Source organism: Taurulus bubalis (genome assembly GCF_910589615.1).
Source record: "Taurulus bubalis genome assembly, chromosome: 4".
NCBI classification, from domain to species: Eukaryota; Metazoa; Chordata; class Actinopteri; order Perciformes; family Cottidae; genus Taurulus; species Taurulus bubalis.
The window spans coordinates 16,923,907-16,946,640 of record NC_136592.1 but is presented as its reverse complement, the minus strand read 5'-3'; the positions used below and the strand labels follow the sequence as shown (position 1 = coordinate 16,946,640).

The window sequence follows — 22,734 nt, the reverse complement described above, 5'->3', positions numbered from 1 at the left end:
TAACGTTTATTTAGTGCTTAAGAAACGTATGGATGTGTTGAAAGCATAATTATATGACAGTGTTATTAGTACAGCATACATATAATTATGGTAGAAAATGATTAGGGTGGACTTGTGATAAGAATAGAGAGAATCACACAGAATTTCTTATCACTGCTTCAATTGATTGAATTTCTGATTATGAATAATACATACATACTGATCCGCCCATACACATATTCAAACTCCTAGTTATATGGTCATCTACACATACATGTACATACATACATGCTCACCTTAACTCACGCAGTGAAACGCCGCAGGAGAGGGATACGTGCTGGTGCGCTTGTGCTTCTTGGAGACCTGGCTCTGTGGATCGATACCGGACTCCACGTTCCAGCTGGTTGGCTTCCAGCTGTTCAGAGCGGACCACGACACGAAGCTCTCCGGCAAGACAAAGGGTGGAGGAATCCGTTTCTACTTCAACAACGGCTGGTGCAACGACGTTACAGTGATTCTATAGCACTGTTCGCCAGACCTGGAATCCCTCATCATTCACTGCAAACCCTTCTACTCCCCATGTGAGTTCGCCTCATTCATCCTGGTCAGTGTTTACATGCCGCCGCAGGCCAACGTGCAGGACGCACAGCGGACACTCGCCGAGCAGATACGGTGTGTGGAGCGGACCTACCCGGACTTTTTAGTTATTGTCCATGGGGACTTTAACAAAAGACAACATCAGCCATGAACTCCCTAAATACAGACAGTTTATTAAATGCCCTACTAGAGAGAAGAGCATTCTGGACCACTGCTACACCATAATCCGAGGGGCCTATCACGCTGTTCCTCGTGCTGCTCTGGGAAACTCTGACCACACCATAGTTCACCTGATTCCCTCATACAGGCAGAAACTAAAGCTCTGCAAACCTGTGGTGAGGAAATTCAAGAAGTGGACCAGTGAGGCTCTGGAGGATCTTCGGGCGTGCCTGGACTGTACAGACTGGGATGTCTTCAGGACTGCTACTAATAGTCTGGATGAGTTCACAGAGGCTGTAACTTCATACATCAGCTTCTGTGAGGACAGCTGTGTTCCAACCAGCTCCAGGGTGAGTTATAACAATGACAAACCCTGGTTTACAGTGCAACTCAAAAAGCTAAGACTGCAAAAGGACCAGGCGTTCAGGAGTGGGGACAAAGACTTCTACACAGAGTCAAAATACAGGTTTAGCAAGGTGGTGAGAGATGCTAAATGACTATACTCTGAGAAACTGCAACAACAGCTCTCAGCAAGTGACTCTGCTTCTGTCTGGAGAGGTCTCAGGCAGATTACCAACTACAAGCCAAAAAAAAAAACACGCCATGAATCATCTCCGCCTAGCAGATGAGCTGAACGAGTTCTACTGTCGCTTTGATAGACAATGGAGCAGTCCTGACGCCATGCCCCACAGGCCCATCAACCAGCCACATACCATCAGCTCCCCGCCCGCCCCTCCCACCCTGTATGACTCCCCCGTCGACCCTGTGGAGTCCTTCCGCTTCCTGGGCTCCATCCTAACCCAGGACCTCAAGTGGGAGCTGAACATCAGCTCTATCACAAAGAAGGCCCAGCATAGGATGTTCTTCCTGAGGCAGCTGAAGAAATTAGATAAGATAATCCTTTATGAGTCAAACAATGGGGACATTACAGGCAACCTTTCTTTGGCAACCTGCCAAAGAAAATGATGGTGCAATTCTATACGGCCATCGTTGAGTCCATCCTCTGCTCCTACATCACCGTCTGGTACACCGCAGTCACTACCAAGGACAAGGGCATCCGCTCTGCTGAGAGGGTGATTGGCTGCAATCTGCCGACCCACCAGGACTTGTTCGCTTCCAAGACTCTGAAGCAAGCTAGAAAGATTGTAGCTGACCCCTCTCACCCTGGACACAAACTGTTTGAGTCCCTTCCCTCTGGCAGGAGGCTGAGGTCCATCAGGACCAAGACCTCACACCACACTAACAGTTTTTTCCCGTCAGCAGTCGGGCTCATCAACAGAGCCCGGGTCGCCCACTGACTGACCCTGTCACCCCAGGACTATTTTTCTTTCTCTTCTTTCTTCTTACCGGTCACTCCCCTGCACACTTCATATGTAAACACTCATGTCACTTTACATACACTTTAACTTAAACACACATGTCACTTTAACATACACTTACATTAACGTTATCTGTTTGTCTGAGCACTTTATCTATACTTAATTTAATACCCATTGCACTGTTGTTGTCGTTGATTGTTGTTTGTCTTGTCTAACGTCTCATTTCTAATGTATGCACCTTCCGCCTAGAAAAATTCATTGTTTGTGTAAACATTCCTGGCAAAAAAACGGTTTCTGATTTTGATGTATATACACATATATAGTACATGATACATACGTGTATACAGTACATATATCCTCATAAGTATCTATTAATTCGTATCAATTAGATACTCTTTGGGGCTTGTTTTTATCTACTTATTCTGAAAGCCTACTGCCAGCAGGTACATTTAAATCAATATAAATCTGATTGATTTGGGTGATGACGCACTTAAAATTAGCTGATACATTTTCCCAACACTTACGCATTTAACTTGTTTGATATTTTGCCACGCTTATGTCTTGCCCTCGCAGCGGTGACGGTGTTAAGCTGCGTTCACAGCAAAAGTTTTGCAAAAGCGTTGAGAATATTCACAACACTTTTGGTGTGAATGCAGCTTTAGACTTTGCCATGATTATGGTCTTGACTTCCTATGTGTTCATGATCATCTCCTGCTCGTCAGCGGAGAAAAAAATTGTCTCATCCTTTGAGTTTATTTGCCATTGTTGAGTTAGAAGATCATGGATTCAGTGATCGACTCTTCCCCCTTTTGAAGCAGACGTGCACGCGCAATTATCCTGATGACTGACGTCTGGTTCGAATTAATGAGACTGTTTGAGCGCGGATCAGCCTTTGAGAAACCGAAATAGCTAATAGGTCATTTAAGCTGGATAGTAGGACATTTGATCGACTTAGTTAAACCACGTACGAGGAATGCTGCCCAGGTAACCAATTCATTGTTTCACACAGTGATTGTGGACAGCAGAAAAGCAGCAAAAACACGACCAGAGGAAAAACACCTTTACTGAAAACTATCATCTGGTTTGTTTTCTGTGAATAAACAAGTTTTTTTTTTTTTAAGAAAAGAAAAAAGATTTGTTGAAATAAGATCCATGATGTTGGTTTGGAGCAAGAAAAAGGAAGAACATTTTGCATCGATAACCACATGAAAGTGTCCTCACCATGGAAGTAGGCGAAAGAAAGTCTTTGATTTACCAGCTGTGGTGACGGGGGCGTGGTTATGCTCAGCTGCAGAGGGGTGTGGTTGTGGGTGGCTCGGGACGGTGCCTGGAAGAGGCCTGATTGGCCTCAGCTGTACTAATTGTGTGTTAGAGTTAATAATCGTCAATTCAAACATTCAACAGTCCTTGCTTTGACAAGAGAGACAGGAAGAGAAAGACACAGCGAGAGAAAGGAAAACAGAAACCATACAGAATAAGGAAGTGGTTAAATAATGCTTTGGTTAAGACTAGGGTTTAATTACATTACTTTAATTTAGTTCAGTGCATCTTCTTAAACCAAGCTTGCCATTTCATTTGGTTATAAGGAGCAAAATGATTGCAGGAGCAAAGGGCAAAGCAGCAAATATGTAGAAGGAGAGGTAGGGAGACGAGAAAGGAATGGAGCTGAAATGAGAGCCATTATCACACTGCAGTGGCTCTCCTGAGACTCAATACATATTAGAAAAAATTGTGTACGGTAAAAAAATATTTCCCAGAAAATAAGGCGTACTAGACAAATTCTTGTAACAACAAGGAGATGACTTAATGGCTTGGCCATACATTCCAGGGTTAGAAAATAAATCAAGCCCAATAGAATGGACAAGCCCATTCATATAGGTCAGTCTGTAATTAAACAGTAAATTAAGATAAAACAATAAGCTTTGTTTAAATTTCAAAGAATGTTTCACCACTCTGTTTCTGTTGAAACTGTGGTGATCTATGTAGTTCATTACAATTACGATTGAGTTGGCACCACACTGCATATTGGCAGAAAGTAATTTTGTTGCTAAGCGAGCCTGTCCCACTTGATAGTCCATTCACTGCCACTTCCTTTTTGACTGAAGGAAATGAACATTCACTTAGTTTTTAAAATGTTTAAATCTGGTGCTATGTCTTTTTCAATCAGCAATAGTGTCCATCAGGGCCGGAGTGGGGCCACTTTTCAGCCCGGGAATTTCAGGCTCAAGACCGGCCCACTTTTTCCATGGTAGTGGAAATTTGATAAATGAAGCAACAGTTCAGCTCTTACTATCCTGTAGGTTTTTTTTTTTATTAATACCATGGTCCAACAAATAATGTAAAGGTTAAATACAACAATAATAATCCACTTAAGATGAGAAGTTAACAAAAAATATTCCACAAGGATAGGTTGATAAATTAACAAAAGCAGAAATTAATAAATAAAACATTTGAAACGTATCCCACTCTTCAACAAAGAGGCATATTGAACTAATGTTTACAGTTCAACTCACAGTCCAGTATACAGTTACATTGTGAATAGCACCAACAGCATCTACAGCATCAGTAACCGCCTAAGCAGTGCACTGGTTTCAGCCACTGTATCTATAACTGTGTCGTTGCTTATAGACATGAGGATTTCCTTCTCTGTGCACATTAACATGAATTAGGCAGTAGGCCAGATTTGTTGGAGTCAGACCTCATGGGGGCCGTCATTGTCATGGTCATTATCATTTTTCTGCATGAGTATTATATAGTGGTGATTTACTCCTTTACTACACCCACTTCTGAGCAAACAATGCATATTGGTTCATCAAGTACTGTCATATACTGCTCTTTCTTACAATATATAACTTTAATTCATATTGTTTCCTCTGTTATTCTCTCTACCTGTCCCTGTATTCATGGCCTCCTCATTGCAAATGTCGGGCTCATCATTTTCAGCAGGAGACTGTCTTATCTGCTGCTCCGAAGCTACAAAGAAAAATTAAGAGTCATATTACTCCATACTTCAATATCAATGTCAATATTATATATCAATATTTGCAAAGTCTATGGATCGCCATATTTTGGGTGATATAAAAAGGCTAATATTTTAATTCAATGTAATATTTTGCTTGGGAATTGGTTGACAACGCTACAAGGATATTAATCAAGGCTACAACGTTAGCCGAATAGTTACGTTGCTAATCATTAGGCCTTTGTCTCTCTTTACCAGTTGCCACTTGTGTTTGTCCTCTTGAAAATAAATCGGTAAGCTTGGCACATTTGGCAGCATCCTCCTCCAATGCCTTTCTGTTTTTCAACCTGGCTTTTTCAGCCCCTCCTGCCCTCTTCCTCCCGTCCATCCTCCCTGACGCGTATCGCTGCGGTCGGGCCGGCCCAGCTATCGGTATCCTATCTGAGAAAACGTTTTGGAAAAGACGGGCTACGGACCGAACCAACTCTATTTGGGAGGGGTGAACTTCCTCGCATGGTACAACCCATGCAGAGGCTGCGGTGTCAGAATGCGGAACGTGTGTAGCCCACTTTAAGAGAAGATGGACTAACGTGACAAATGTCAACAAATAAAATTCTCGACCGGCCCAGAAGTGAAGCGGCCCACCGGGAACTCTCCTGATTCTCCCGATTAAACACCCCGGGCCTGGTGTCCAACTGATCTCAGTCAAATCATGCACATTACTCAGTCGGTAGTCCTAGAACTTGTGATTATAAAATAGGTCAGGCAACCATTAAATGTCACAATCATCATCACATCCTCCTGACCACACAGGGGTCTGAGTCAGTTGTTTTTCTTGCCTACTCTCAAACAAACTCATAATAGCACTGTTGACTGGTATAATTATTATGCTTCTTCAAAGATACACATTACCTTCCTCGTGGACCAACAAAGAGAAGTAGATTGCAGAGGAGCCGGAGTGCTCTTCCACAAACCTCAAGTGGAACAATAATTGTCCTGTAATAAAATCAAATATAACTTGGAACCAAGTTACAAGTTAGTAGGCTACATGGGAAAAAATACCCTACCCTAACTGAAAGACATCCTCAGGACAGTTTATTAGGTTAATGTTTGTGGAAACCCAGAATTCAAACACAAAATCCAGAAATTGCATCCTTTCTTAATCAAACTCAATCAAACACTCTGTCACTAATTACCAACAAAAACAGATTGTAATGCAAAAACACCAAGTGAATAGTGTAGTTTCTTATAGGCCATGTTACAATAGATAACTTTCAAGTCCTTACAAAGTCCGTGTTGCACTGTATCCTCCCATGCTCTACTATCCACTATCAAAACTAATATTTGTGGCTGATAGCAATGGTGTATGTGTCGTATGTGTGTGGTGTAGAAGTGTAAGTTTGCATGCTAAAAATGTAATATAATTTGAAAAATAATAGGTTGGCTAAATGTACCAGCTTTTAACAAAATACTTTAATTGAATGAAAAAATGTGTCTATATTTTTGTACTTGTTAACCATTTAAAAAGAGTCTTGCCGTTTAAATACACATCAGTCTATTACATTATTGACCACAAACTGGTAAAAGATTGGTATAAGTATCAGCACATCAGTGGCGGGCCGTGCGTTTTCGACTTAGGCCTTCAGTGAGTGACGTATAGTCCACATCACGGGCGGATTGGGGGAAAAAAGGGTCCCGGTAGTTACTGTCACATACCGACCCACTCAATACACGGCGCGTTCATACACTCCACCATGTGTGGACAGCAGACACCCACTCCGCCACATGGCACCACAACGAGCATAAAGGGAGGTCACACGGGGACCGACCCACGAAGCCACTTCAACCACCAGCGGACTGCCCTGCACACACAAGACATCGAAGGCTAAGCTGCGCACCTTGGCACTTTGTGATTCTGTTTAGGCCAGCATAGAAGGCTTATAAGGCCCTGACGGCCCGCCATTGCAGCACATACCCAATAATAATGGACCCAGGCAATGTTCCCTTTAATTTTTTTCAGCACTGAGCAATTTTTTTTTTCATGAGCGCACATTTCAGCACTGTGAGCAATTCGCAACCACGCGACCTGCCGAAAATGACCACAAGCCTGCGTTAGTCATAGGGGATTCAAAGAGATGACAGCAAATGCATAAATATGTATACAAGGTTGATATTTATTCAATATCCTTTATAATGGCTGGCCTTTAATGATGGTGTTTTACCAGTCAGTTTAGTTGAACTTAAAGGATCTTTGTTGAACTTCAATAAGGGGAGGTTATGACTGGTTCACTGGTTATGACTGATCATGACATATATAACAAAATAAAAGTCATTTCTCAGCAGGTACAACATTTAAGTGGAACTTCATTGAAAGAAAAATACTAATGCAGTGCTTAACAATAATTATAGGCCTATTAAATTGAAATGGTGTCATTTTTCCTAAAGGTAGCCTATATAAACAATTTAATAACTTCCTATTCATATTTAAATATGTCTGAAAGTTTCATCATACCTGTGTCAGTTTGGACTATTTCATCTAGCCCCTCATGTTTGAACGTTAGGCAGACCTTTTTCTGGGGCACCTGCTCTGCCTTTCTTTTCGCCATGGTAGCCTATAACTGCTGGAGCAGGGCCCGCCAAGAGGAGCCTAAACAGCGCCGGTCCTAGCTCATGTGGCGCTCTGGGCGAGCTTCACTCCTTGCGCCCGGAGGAGGACAGCGGGTGGGGGGTGCTAACGGAGGCAGAGCGCTAGCAGAGGTACAGAGAGCGCATGTCGAGGAACGGGACGCTGATTGGCCAAGAAGACTCGACACGTCACATCAAAGATCTTATTATTGCGCAGATGGCTCACTCCTATCTCAGAAACACTGGCGCAAAAAAGATTTATAACCCATGGAAAAAAAATTGTTTGTGCGGTCTGAAAAATGTGCGCGGTCTGAAAAATCTATTGCGCGGCCACTTCGACTGGCCTGCGCGGCCGCACACGCGCGCAGCTTAGAGGGAACACTGGACCCCACAATTCTTTACAACCTCCTTCAGAGTCTGATTTTGAATTGTCAGTATACTGGTTTTGTTGTTGTTTACTGTTAACCCAATACACTGTCAGTAAATGTCATAACTTGCATCAGAAACTTTTCCTCCTACACTTTATTGTCCGTTTGAGGTTAATCTGCTGGTGAATCAATTGGAAATATCTGACTTTACAAATTCACGACGGGCAACCAAATGAGTCATTATGCTTGCTTTTGTTCAGGCTCGACATCTCATTTAAGGTGGAACAGGTGCAGACTAGCCTCAGGTCTTTTGAAGGACACACCTTTGTAGACCAGTTGGGATACAGCTAACACAACTCTCTTTCCCTTACTCACATTTACATAGTGCTTCGAATCACACAGACCTCATGCTCAATCTCTTCCTCAGACGGGCCGCCCCCTCCGCTGAATTCTCAGTGGACCGGACCCGTCACCTCATGTCCTTCCTGACTATGTTGGGGCCCAGTCCAGACTGGAATGTGGGTATGTCTGCTGAGGACTTGTGTACTAAGGAGTGTGGTTGGGTCCAGAAGGTCGTCCAGGACCTGATCCCCTGGGATGCTGGCACTGACAGTGGGGTGACGTATGAGGTCAGTGAGAACTTTGAAACATTTTGATATTAATTAGTTTTTCACCACAGTAATTTTCTCCTAAATCCAAAATCAAGAATGTTTCCTCTTTACGTTATGTGTGCTTCTGTTATGTACAATGACTGATTCTATCTTTTTAAAGTATTGTGATTTTAAAATCTCAATACTTTAAAAAGTAGAAAGAAAAGATTTCCATCCCTCAGATTTTTGGTGTAGAATGCACAAACTGAAATATCCTTTTACGAATAGTTATATTGAAACTTGTAGTTTTCTGAAAGGCCTATAGACCTTGAAAGTGTCTTAATACAGACTTATTACAATTAGATTTGAAACTTGCCACCTGTCCCTGAAATATTTTGTGAAACAGCCTTTTTAAATGTTTTACATTTAAAATGTTCCAAGTGATAATTATTTTAGTTTAAAAACTAGGACGAAAAGGAACTCTCAATCATCATCATCATGCAACGCAAATACAATTCTCAACTCAGGTTACAATCCCACAGCAATCACAGCATTCTGCAAAGTGCTATTCTCTCCACCTTTTAGCATCTGGATCACCTTCCTCCTCACTAGCTGAGTCTTCCCTTCACACTTGCGTTTTGACCTTGTCTTTACGCCAACCTTTTCCTCTTCAACTGCCTGTCTGCTCACAATCACTCCCTCTCTCACCTCCTCACATACTGCCACTTTGCAATAATTCAAGTGTCATCACCCATTCAATTCTCCTTGAACAGCCTTTAACGCCTTCCCCTCACACCCTCCCCCTGATATACTGCATGCTCAGTGTCTCCAGTCAGCACTAACTTTTTAGGCTGTGCGAGTTTGACCAAACTCTATGACGACACGTGTGAAACCTTTGTATGAAGCTCACCGATGAACCTACTGAATTGCATTGCACTCTCTGGTTTGTTTTGGTCGTCCCAAGAAATAATTTCACTCATCTTCCTCTCTCTTTTCTGTCTCTGTCTTTCTCTCTCTCTCTCTCTCTCTCTCTCTCTCTCTCTCACGCACACACACGCACATACGCACGCGCACACACACTCCTTTGTACACCACGCCTGTCCCTGCTTACAGACACTTTGTGGCTCACACTGATTAAATCGAACTGTACTGCAAGCGCAAGTCAAGCATATTCTTTGTAACTCTGACTACAATGACGAGCTTGACTTTGTCCACTGTTATGAGACTGAAAGGAACTCAAAAGGTCTGTTCACACTGGTATTTCATTTTCACAGCAAACACAGCTTCAGCCTGCCATCTACCGTCTGATGCATACACTTTTGGACAACTCTATAATCCTTTAAAACAACAAAAACGTGTCACAGGAAATCATCTGTAAAACCATTTGTAAACTGCAGAATTTTAATTGTATACAGCTGGGGTTTTCAAACTGTGAGGTGTGCCTCCCACGCGAGGAAGAGATGTATCCACAAAAAGAGTCATCAGGCTTTTAAGTTTTATTTGACCAAAAATATTACCATATCTTTGGTCAAATGATAATGTATCTGATAATAACGAGTGAACACACAAATATCATGTTAATATTTTTTAGAACTGTTAATGAAAGAAACCCTCTTTCCAAACATTGTGCAGCAGGGGGTAGTGGAACAAAGGCTATTCTTGAAGGGAGGTGGGAATTTGGCTCTCTCTGACAACATTTTTAAAGCCACAGGCCTATTGCAGAGTAATGAGATCCATTCTCTGTGCCATTACTTTTACTGTATCTTTTAATTAGTGACCTCTCATTACCCTAACCCCTATCTACCTCTCTCTCACAAACATAAACAGAACTGCTGTTTTTTTTTCTTTCTGTTTGGTCTCAGTGGGGGTTGAAGGATGAGCTGGTCTTCTGCCACCAGACAGCCTCTGGCGGTGGTATTTTCTATCAACCCCATGCTGGCAGACCTTTGCTGTTGACTAATAAGAGCATTTCCTGTATACAATACACCTCTCCTCAACAGCTGCTTTCCAACTTTGTGACTTGTCCTCTGTATGACTTGCGCTTTGTGTAACTTTGAGTGACTTTGCACTCACTGCAATGAATAAAAAAAAAAGAAATGATGACAGTGGGTTATTTTTTAAATTCCAAAGATCCATAGCTTTATATTTTTTTCGCTTCTTCTGTCTTTTTGTGTGCTTATTTTAGTCTCCCAACAAGCCAATTGTAACCCAGGAAAAGATCCGTCCCCTGACCAGTCTGGATCATCCACAAAGCCCTTTCTATGACCCTGAAGGGGGCGCCATCATTCCAGTGGCCAGGGTGATGGTGGAACGCATTGCCAGAAAGGTTGGTCTAATTTACCAGCCAGCTGTTGATGCCAATATAGATATATATGTTTCTTCAGTAGGATAATGATCATAATGATAATGATCATCATTGAAGCATACAGGTACAAATTCAGTGTTGCGATTGGTAACAATAATGAAATACTAACAAGACTTGAACATAGTACATTGTCAATCCAGCAATACAGCAATTGATCAATGCTGGATGTACATGTATTTGTGGTGTGTGGGGTGGGAGTAGTGTTTCACAAGGTGAAAAGAAATCATTGGGACACTGGTCCACACGTTTGTTTGCTGCTTTCCCAATTGACCAAAAATGTTATACGTATAAACTCACGAAAATGTAATTTAGTAGTTGTAGATAGTAGTAGTTAATGTGCATTGGATATTTCACATTTGTCTTTAAGATTACCTACTGGGTATGTTATGATAGTTGAGAGGGTTAGGAAATGGCCAAACAAGAGTAGGATAATGACATCCAGAAAACTGCCGCCCTGATGTGTAATATCTTGACCAGCAGTATCACTTATTCTTGAGCCAATAAAAATGACACAAAGCATAACAAAAAAAAGAAGAAAAAAAAGAAGATAATTAAAACATGTTTGGCTGGTTATACAATTCCTTGCTATAAGATATAGACTTTTAAAATGATAATTTGATGGCTGAAACATCCCCTTGGTACTCTGACTTCAAATCAGAGAGGGATAAAAGGTTAGCAGTCCTTCAGTGGCATCTAGAGGCAGCTGTGGGGAGTTAATTCCAATATCCCATTTGTCATCATTTACTTACACACATGCACACATAATACTTTCCCTGTGGGTTTGATACCACAATTAAGATTATTTCTAAGCGTATGCTGACCATGTCATTTACCAGCTGTGAATCTTTCCTAAAATAGCAGAGCACCTACAGAGCGTTGGTGTCTGTCCCAACATTATTGTGTTTTTGTGTGTCCACAGGGCGAACAGTGCAACATTGTGCCGGACAATGTGGATGACATTGTAGCAGATATTGCCCAGGAGGAGAAAGAGGAAGGTCTGGATCCTGCTCCCATTTCACTCACTTACTCACTCACTCACACGATCAAAAGCATAGTTAACAGTGTAAAAACGTGTATTCCCTTTGACATATTACAGATGATACCCCTGAGACGTGTATTTACTCCAACTGGTCTCCGTGGTCTGCCTGCAGTTCGGCCACTTGTGAAAAGGGCAAGCGGATGAGACAGAGGATGCTAAAGGCCCAGTTGGACCTTAGTGTGCCCTGCCCCCACACCCAAGATTTCGAGCCTTGCATGGGGCCTGGATGCAGTGACGAGGGTGAGTATTTATCTCAAGACTGAGAATAACTGTGTTCATGGGGTAGCTGATGATACAAAAATAGTTTTCTTGAGGTTTAACTTCCACCGAGCATTTCTAATCTTGATTTTTCATCATTTTGATCTTTAACATTTTTATTGAAAAGTTATGACTATTACTTCTGTTTATATTGTTGACATTTTTTTATTGCAATAGACCATCGATAATGCCCAAGATACCATTATACTGCAGCAAGGAAGTGAGAGCAGAAGGAGAGGCAAGGAGAGCACTTTGTTTATATGGCAGGTTTTTATATTTTATAACAAGGCGTGTTAAATTGCATGAAAGGCAAAAAATAAAAATAGTTTCTGCTGGTTGTTCAAGGTTGATTTCTTTTAACTTTTTCATTTTCTCTCCCTACAATAATTTTTGCCTCGGGGGCACCAGGTTGGGTGTCCATGTAGATCAGTCAATCTGTGATAAATTGTTGAGCTGTGAGAGCTGTAATCAGTCATTAGATTTGACCAAAGTGTTGTCATCAGTATGACACCACTTTGTGATGTTCATTTGTGAAGATTATCTTGCGGATCAAATCTTGTAAGTATATCATAAACTAGTGTTTATCACAGAACCTATTTTCTGCAATAAGCGAATGGAAAAATAGGACTGGCTTTTCAGGGAACCAGAGTGATGCTTACAAGCACTCTACAGGTGACATTTATAAGAGCCACATAAGTAACACTTATTAAACTACAAGTTCACTATTTTGAGTTTCCTGTGCCTAAATAATTTTGTCATTTACCAAAATCTCAAAACCGCTGGTAAAGCTTGCTTCCTCTTTGTCATTTGAATCTTAGATGCTTCAACCTGCATGTTGTCTGAGTGGATCACCTGGTCTCCCTGTAGTTTGTCCTGCGGGATGGGCACACGTTCCCGGGAGCGTTATGTGAAGCAGTTCCCTGATGATGGCTCAGTCTGCATCCAGCCCACAGAGGAGACAGACAACTGTGTGGTCAACGAGGAGTGCTGTGAGTTTTCCCTTTTCCCTGCCGAGTGGTTCTGTTCATACTAAAGATCTAATGCAGCATTGTAGGTTTACTGTGCCATGTCTTTCCCTCTTGGCCTCAGCTCCCAGCAGTTGTCTGGTTACAGAGTGGGGTGAATGGGATGTCTGCAGTGCCACTTGTGGTCTGGGCATGAAGAGGAGAGAACGCATGGTGAAGATGCCTCCTGCTGACGGCTCCATTTGTGGGGCAGAGGTGTTAGAAGTGGAAAAGTGCATGATGCCAGAATGTCGTGAGTAGCAGCATATTCAGGACCACAACTGTCCTGACACTTCCTACACTTTACACAGTAGCTGTAGATTCATGTAAGGAGCACTGATGAGACAGTCTTACATTTAGAATTCCTGTAGCACCTCTCTGAACTTTAATCATACACGACTTTCGTTCAGATTTAACTCTTCAACAATGAACTTAGAACAATGACGCTTTTAAATCAGCTGGTGCTGTTTTGCTGCTACTATTCATGATGAAACAACTGTTAATTCATTTGAGTTCAAATATTTCACACATGTATGCGTTTGATGTTACTGTGACTCCTGTTGTGTACAGACACAATCCCCTGCATGCTGACTCCATGGTCTGACTGGAGCGACTGCAGTGTGACTTGTGGAAAGGGTGCGAGGACACGACAGCGCATGCTTAAGTCCCCCGTGGAGCTGGGAGAGTGTACAGAAGATTTAGAACAGGTGGAGAAGTGCATGCTACCAGAGTGTCGTAAGTATTTTTTATCGACACACTCACATACTCTACATGTATAATTCATGAGAATTTATGAGAATTTAAGCTTTGATATGCAATCTGGTTCCTTTATGCGGCTACATTCACTGCTGATGAAGGTTACTTCGCAGCACACAGTGCAGAGAAAGAAAGTCAACGACCTCTTTACTGTGTTCCTATTCTATAGGTACAGTAATGTGGTGTTTGCTGGTACACAAACAAAGTAACAGTTGAGCTAATGCACTGTGTTCATATTAAAGCTTACATTTAAAACTGTAATGCATGAGATTATTTGCAGGAGTGCATTGAATATGACATTCAAGTTTTATATCAGACATCATAAGCATATTAATAAGCAAAGATTTTGGTTTTATATAAAATACCCCAGTAAAAGGAATTGAAAGGTGTTTGAGATACAATGTCTCCATTACATATTTTGTCCTGACAAGTTACATTTTAAAATGTGTTTGGTTGAGATATGGTTAATGGATTTTAAACTCTAAAATGAATGGATTATACTTTACATTCACCGTCTTTGTTTTCCAAGTTAAATGATGTTACGATTACACACAGGATGAGAGGGGCGGGTGGGGCTGCATTCTTTCTGAAGTCTACAACCATCTCCACTGTCTTCAGGGCGTTGAGCTCCAGGTTGTTCTGGCTGCACCAGGTCGCCAGGTGGTCAGTCTCCCACCTGTAGGCAGACTCGTCCCCACCAGCGATGAGTCCGATGAGGGTGGTGTCATCCGCGAACTTCAGGAGCTTGACGGACTGGTGACTGGAGGTGCAGCTGTTGGTGTACAGGGAGAAGAGCAGCGGGGAAAGAACGTAGCTTTGGGGGGAACCGGTGCTGATGGTCCGAGAGCCTGAGACGTGTTTCCCCAGCTTCACGTGCTGCTTCCTGTCAGTCAGGAAGTCTGTGATCCACCTGCAGGTGGAGTCGGGCACGTGCAGCTGGGAGAGCTTGTCCTGCAGCAGAGACGGGATGATGGTATTAAAGGCAGAGCTGAAGTCCACGAACAGGATCCTGGCGTAGGTTCCTGGGGAGTCCAGATGCTGGAGGATGTGGTGGAGGGCCATGTTGACAGCATCGTCTACAGACCTGTTGGCCCTATAGGCGAACTGCAGAGGGTCCAGGAGTGCGTCAGTCAGGGTTTTGAGGTGGGACAGGACCAGGCGCTCAAAGGACTTCATGACCACAGAGGTCAGGGCGACGGGCCTGTAGTCATTGAGTCCTGTGATCCTGGGTTTCTTGGGGACGGGGATGATGGTGGAGGTCTTGAAGCAGGCTGGAACGTGACATGTCTCCAGGGAGGTGTTGAAGATCTCAGTGAACACCGGAGACAGCTGATCAGCGCAGTGCTTCAGGGTGGAGGGGGAGACTGAGACTGTGTGACTCCCCCGTCGACACTGTGGAGTCCTTCCGCTTCCTGGGCTCCATCATTTCCCAGGACCTCAAATGGGAGCTGAACATCAGCTCCATCACTAAGAAGGCCCAGCAGAGGATGTTCTTCCTGAGGCAGCTGAGGAAATTCAACCTGCCAAAGAAAATGATGGTGCAGTTCTACACCGCCATCGTTGAGTCCATCCTCTTCTCCTCCATCACTGTCTGGCATGCCGCAGCCACTGCCAAGGACAAGGCCGGGCTGCAGCGCATCATCCGCTCTGCGGAGAGGGTGATTGGCTGCAATTTGCCATCCCTCCAGGTCCTGTCCACTTCCAGGTCACTGAAGCGGGCAAGAAAGATCGCAGCTGACCCCTCTCACCCTGGATACAACCTGTTCGTGTCCCTTCCCTCTGGCAGGAGGTTGAGGTCCATCAGGACTAAGACCTCACCCCACACAAACAGTTTCTTCCTGTCGGCAGTCGGGCTCATCAACAGAGCCCGAGTTCCCCACTGACTGACTATCACTGACTATTCACAGACCATTCTTTCATTCGGACCATTTATTTTTATTTTTATTTTTATTCCTTTCTCTCCTCCTACCGGTCACTCCACTGCACAATTCATATTTAAACACTCATGCCACATACACTTAACTTTAACTTTAACTTAAACGCACACGTCACTTTAACATGCCACATACACTTAACTTTAATACGCTTAATACATACACTTAACTTTAACTTAAACACACACGTCACTTTAACATGCCACATACACTTAACTTTAATACACTTAATACATACACTTAACTTTAACTTAAACACACACGTCACTTTAACATACACTTACATTAATGTTATCTGTTGTCTGAGCACTTTATCCTTATCTTATTTAGACTTTTTGCACTGTTGCTGTCGTTGATTGTTGTTTGTCTCGTCTAATGTCTAATGTCTAATGTATGCACCTTCCGCCCAACTAAATTCCTCGTCTGTGCAAACATTCCTGGCAATAAACGGTTTCTGATTCTGATTCTGATTATCCCATGAGGAAGTGTGTGGTTATTAAAAAAGAATGTTTATAACAAATGCATATTTTAAAACCAGACACTCTTTATTTTAATATAAATGTGTTTTCCCTCGATGTAGATGTATATATAATCCACAACAGTAGATACAGTACCCTAAACAATAAATCAAACCCTATCTATTTATCTCCTCATAAGATACTGTACCACTCTCATGTCTGTTTTCACATTTTCCGCTAAAACCAATTTGTTGTTCAATTCTGTCTCCTCAGCCATAGACTGTGCCATGTCAGAGTGGACTGAGTGGTCCGAGTGCAATACGTCCTGCGGGAAGGGTCATACAATCCGGACACGCATAGTAAAGCTTGAGTCTCAGTTTGGAGGAGACACCTGTCCTGAAACCATCCAGAGGAAAAAGTGTAAGATCAGGAAGTGCAACCGAGGACAAGCCGACAGTGACGAAAAAAAACGACGCAAGGAACAGCGTGAAAAGAGGAGGAGCAAACAGGGCAGAGCTGAGGTCGCCTCAGAGCATCCGGGTTGGTATTACCCCTTACATTAACAACTATGTCACACAGATCACAGTCAGTCAATCAAGTACCCTAAATCTACAAAACCGTCTAAAATGGCCCAATCATTATCCCTTATTATGGATCAAATAGGAAGCGTCGACCCGTGGCGTTTTTTATTTCCACTGAGTCAATCCTTCTCTTATTTCTCCCCAGTGCACCATTCATACAGCAGAATAGACTATTTCTTTATTGATCGAACCCTTCTTCCCTATGTTAGTAGAGATGAATATTCAACTATAGTTGAATCTAATCACGCCCCAGTGATACTAGACCTCACATGCGCTTTTAATAATTCGGAACGCCCTTCTTGGAAATTAGACAAAACCTTGCTGGCCGACGCTTCTTTCTGTGAATTGATAAACAAAAAAATGTATGACTTTTTAGAACCTAATAAAAAAGATAACGTCTCCCCTTCCTTGCTTTGGGAAACATTGAAGGCTGTGATCAGAGGTGAGATTATATCATATTCATCAATAACCAACAAGATGAGGAGGAATGAACAGGAGCAGCTTATTAAATCAATAAACACAGTGGATGCTCAGTACTCTATGTCACCATCCCCTGAACTCTATAAAAAGAAGCTAGACCTGCAAACTCAATACAATTTGTTATCAACTGGAAAAACTGAAAAAAAAAAATTAAAATCACGTGGATACATTTATGAGCATGGAGAAAAAGCTGGCCGTCTTTTGGCACACCAAAACGTCAAACTGCTGCCCAACAAATTCCACAAATAAGGAAAGTGAATGGTGACTTAACTAGTAACCCAGGAGAAATTAATGAAACATTTACCTCATTCTACTCAAACCTGTATATGTCAGAAATGACAAATGATAGAACTGACATGGAACTTTTTTTTAATAACCTCCAGGCCCCTTCTATAAACATGATACATTAGTCTAAGACTGAACTTCCATTACAACATTTTAAAATTAAATTAAAATTAAAAGCAATAATGGCAATGCAAAGTGGGAAGGCGCCTGGCCCAGACGGTTACCCAATAGAATTTTTTTAAACTTTTCTGAACAAATGAACCCCAATTCTACTAGATATGTTTATAGATTATTTGTCCCGTGGGTCACTACCACAAACACTAACTGAGGCATCAATTACTCTCCTTCTTAAGCCAGGTAAAGATAGCACAGAATGTGGCTCGTACAGTCCCATCTCTCTCCTAAACAGCGATGTTAAGATCCTGGCCAAAGCTCTTGCCCTACGCACAATGAGTGATGTGATCTCTGCTGACCAAACCGGTTTCATTTTGGGGCGACACTCATTTACCAATGTCTGTCAGCTTTTAAACATTATACACTCCCTTATGTCCAGTAGGGTACCAGAAGTAGTCATCTCGCTGGATGCAGAGAAAGCTTTTGACATTGTTGAATGGGAATACTTATTTACATGTTTGGAGAAATTTGGCTATGGCCCTAATTTAATTTCATGGATTAAACTACTATACAACTCACCCAAGGCCTCTGTAGTTACAAATGGTAAGAAATCACAGAACTTCACATTGGAGAACCCAATAGGGTTGTCCCATCAGCCCGCTGCTATTTGCTTTGGCTATAGAGCCCTTATCTATCACACTCAAGTCGTTAACGACAATAAGTGGAATTATTAGGGGAGAGGAGTACAAACTATCTTTATATGCTGATGATTTATTATTGTACATATCAGACCCTGTTCCAAGTGTACCTCACATTACCCACACTTTGTTAAGATTTGGTAAATGTTCTGGGTATAAACTGAATTTTAGTAAAAGTGAATGCTACCCTGTTAATAACTTAGCGCTTCAAATTCAGGATAACGTATTGCCTTTCAAAATGGCAAGAAATGGTTTTAAATACCTGGGCATTAACATCACAAGAGATATGCAGAACGTTTACAAAGAAAACTTTTCTTCTCTACTTGAGAAAGTTCAATTGGATCTTAAAAAATGGAAAACAATTCACTTATCCTTAGCAGGGAAAGTAAATTGTATAAAGATGAATGTGCTCCCCAAATTTCTTTACCTGTTTCAATGCCTTCCACTCTACCTTCCTAAGTCTTATTTTAAATGTATTGACAAAGCTTTCACCTCATTTATATGGCATGGCAAGAACCCTAGAATACGTATAGAGCTCCTACAGAGGCCTAAACTACAGGGAGGGCTTGCTCTTCCTAATCTTTGCTACTACTATTGGGCAACAAATGTCCAAAAAAATTACCGATTGGCTTCATGCTCCAGATACGAACTGGTGTCACTATGAGGCTAGATCTTGCAGTTCAACATCTCTTACAGCTCTGGTCACCTCCAGTCTTACAGTTTCTATATCACATTTCACAAATAACCTAATCGTCATCAACACCCTCAACATATGGTTTCAATTTAGACGGAACTTTGGTTTTAAATATCTTCTTAACATAAGCCCTATATGCAATAACCACCTCTTCCACCCAGCTAGATTGGATGCTAAATTCTCTCTCTGGCGAAGAAAAGGCATCGCCAGATTTAAGGATATGTACATAAACAGGGTATTTGCCAGCTTTGAGGATTTATCACACACATTTAATCTTCCTCGGTCAAGTTTATTTCGATATTTCCAAGTCCGCCACTTCCTGAAGTGTCAAGACCCCAACTTTCCAAATATCTCTTCAGTGGCAGGCTTGGATGATATGCTCGAACTTCCATCCGACTCAAAGCGGCTAATTTCAAGAATACATGACTGTATATCATCTCTTAAAAACGTGACCTTGGCGAAGATAAAGGCGGACTGGGAAGGTGAACTGGGGCCTGACATAGAAGAAGACGTGTGGAACTGTGCTCTACAAAGAGTGAATGACAGCTCGTTTTGTGCAAAACTCGGCAGAATCCAATTCAAAGTTCTGCATCGAGCTCATTTTTCAAAAGCAAGATTAGTTAAAATATACCCTAACTCGGATGCTAGTTGTAGCAGATGCCATCACACCCCAGCCAACTTAACTCATATGTTCTGGTCATGCCCTGCTCTGACATCTTACTGGTGTACGATCTTTAAAACACTTTCTGAGGCTCTTATTATAGATCTCCAACCCAACGCAACTTCAGCTATATTTGGTGTCACAGACAGACAACACTGCACAATGACAAAAAAACATAAAAACATCATGGCGTTTATGACACTTCTTGCATGTAGAAGAATATTGTTGCACTGGAAATCAACGAACCCACCCAAGACATCTATGTGGTTTGGTGATCTGATGCAATTCATTAATCTCGAGAAAATTAAATACTCGCTGAGGGGGTCAAGGAACAAATTTGTTTCCACCTGGGACCCTGTTCTGACATACTTGGGTAAACTCAAAACTATGCCTGATTCCCCCTAGCAGTATCTTTTGGTATAGTCCCTAAATCATTAGGCACACAATAGACATAACCCTTTTTCTTTCTCTTTTTTCTCTTGTTTTTTTTCTTTTCTTTTTTCTTGTTTTAATCTGATTGTTGGATAGGCGATAATTTAGGCCAGAACTGGCCAGAACTGCTGCCAATCAGTTTGTGGATATGATTGTGTGATATGATGATGTTTGATGTGCAGAGTGAAGCAGGTGTGTTTACGTTCAGATGTACCAGAGATACGTGTGTTTAGGTGCGTGTATGTGTGCAGACGTCTGGCTCGGTGAAATGGCTCTTTTTTATTTATTTTTATGTATTAATTTTCCTATACTCTAGGTGGGTGTACCGGTGGGAGGGGTGGGTGGGGTGGGTATGTTGTATGTTTGTATATGTCAAGAAAAAGATGGAAGTGTCAGTTGAAATGCATGTTTTCCATGTTATGTGTCTACTGACATTTCCAAATAAAAAAATTGATCTATAATGTCACACAGATAATAAAAGATATGTTCAGAGAAGCATTATTGTAATGACCTCTCTCTTTTCCTTTTCCTTGCTTTCAATCTTTAGGGTGTAAAATGAGACCTTGGTCGAGTTGGACAGACTGTACCAAGCTGTGTGGTGGAGGTATTCAAGAACGACTCATGACAGTTAAGCAGAGGTTTAAGACGACCCAGCTGTCCAGCTGCAAGGACAGGAAGGAGATCAGGGCTTGTAATGTGCAACCCTGCTAGGAAGGAGTAGGAAACGTGGGAGATGTTGAAGGGAGGGAGGAAGGACTATAGGGCTGGGAACAGAACAGGGCATAGCACACTGTCACACAATGATTCAATGCACTCTGTTCAGGGCTGAAACATCACATGCTTGAAGCTGTCTTGGTTAAATCCAGAGCTCAGGTCGATTGTCACCAAGAGAAGATGAAATTAAAACTGGAAACTCAGTGGAAAACTCTGGATTTACACTAGGCTGATTGTTCTGTGCTTTTAAATTAGCTCTTTTGAAAGATACTGTAAACTTGTTGTGGTATAATATATCTTGAAAAATATGATTATGAAATATAAATTGATTTAATAATAAGATAAAGAACTGTTATATCTTGTGGTTTCCTTAAGTAGTACAGTATATTCCAGACTTTAAAGCACAGGTGCCCAGCCCTTTCAGTGTTTTATACGCCTTCAAATGTTCAGTTGTTTTTAGGACACAAATTCCCAGTTGGCTTTTTACACAGCTGTATTGTTGTACATGTAGATGCACCACGATTGAGATCTATATGATTTTGAGCATTGTTAGAACATTTTGTCATTTTTGCTGTTGAATTTTTTGATAAGAATGTGTCCCAAGATTCTTACCAAAGTCTTGTGTAGATGTTTTCTATATGTCTTATCCTCTTTGTCTTTATCTCTGTTCCTCTAACATATTAATATTTTGGAATAATATCACCTTTACAATAAAAGTAATTGTGCCAACTTGTCACCTGGATCTGCATTTTTTATTTAAGAGGATAAAGGTGTAAGGTAGACAGTCGAGGGTTTACACTTCTGCTGCCACTAGATGGCGATACCTAGCTTAAAACATTTGCTGTTCGAAAGGAAACTGTTCGTTCCTGAGGCTGCATGTTCTTCTAATGTCATACTGCACTAACTGACCTATACACCGTGACAGCCCCAATAAAGTATTGCATCAAAATATATACAATATCAAAAGTAAAGTTGGCCTGCTTATGAGCTTCTAAGCCAAAATTGAAGAGCATTCAAAGATCTTTTGTCACTTTAGAGAGAGGAGGACGTCTTACTTTAAAGGAAAAGTGAATTGAGTGCACTGAATTTAATGTGCATGTGCTGGCTGAGATCTTTAAAGAATCTGCCCCCCTGCACTCTGGTGTGGGGGAGGGGATGGTGTAAGGCTTCCCTCACTGTTGCGACAGGGGTGAACAATTAAGTACACACATCACAATGATATTCCTGTTTATATGCCAACACAATCACACATGGGGGAAGCCTACACACTTCACACGCGTTGGAAACATGGAAAAGGAATTATTATGGTCGTAATTGAGCTGTTAAAACATAAATTGCTGCAGAGACTGTGAAAAGAGGGGTTGCAGGGGTTTAGATTTTTAATTTTGTTTTAGTGGCCGAAGGATGTGTTTGTTTATCTTTGTATGTGATCTGCTTGGAAAATCCATTTAGCCCTGGGTAATGCAAGGCAGACTGGTGGTTATGTAGCCATTCTGAGCTCAGATCACTCAGACTGGATCACCAGTCCTTTTGAGCATATCCTTTTAAAGATAATGACCTAAATAATCGGAATCTGTAAGAACAATCTAAATAAATCAAAGCCTTGGGGAATTACCATGGAGTTTTAGTCAAAAAACTGTGTCGTTCGGCTCAAACATTTAAAAG

The 22,734-nt window shown here is 41.8% G+C and overlaps 1 protein-coding gene across 1 annotated transcript in view; it reads left to right on the top strand.

Moving 5' to 3' along the window:
* spon1a (spondin 1a) overlaps positions 1 to 21,066 on the top strand; it is a gene marked incomplete at both ends in the record, with an annotated part of 61,991 nt that extends 40,925 nt beyond the window's left edge. The window contains 9 exons of the mRNA XM_079217116.1: positions 8,434 to 8,635; positions 10,782 to 10,922; positions 11,881 to 11,956; positions 12,058 to 12,240; positions 13,077 to 13,247; positions 13,348 to 13,515; positions 13,833 to 13,997; positions 16,684 to 16,950; positions 20,903 to 21,066. Of these exons, the coding sequence (XP_079073242.1) occupies positions 8,434 to 8,635; positions 10,782 to 10,922; positions 11,881 to 11,956; positions 12,058 to 12,240; positions 13,077 to 13,247; positions 13,348 to 13,515; positions 13,833 to 13,997; positions 16,684 to 16,950; positions 20,903 to 21,066 (1,537 nt within the window). The remainder of the gene's footprint in view (positions 1 to 8,433; positions 8,636 to 10,781; positions 10,923 to 11,880; positions 11,957 to 12,057; positions 12,241 to 13,076; positions 13,248 to 13,347; positions 13,516 to 13,832; positions 13,998 to 16,683; positions 16,951 to 20,902) is intronic.
* Between the last annotated feature and the right edge of the window lie 1,668 nt (positions 21,067 to 22,734).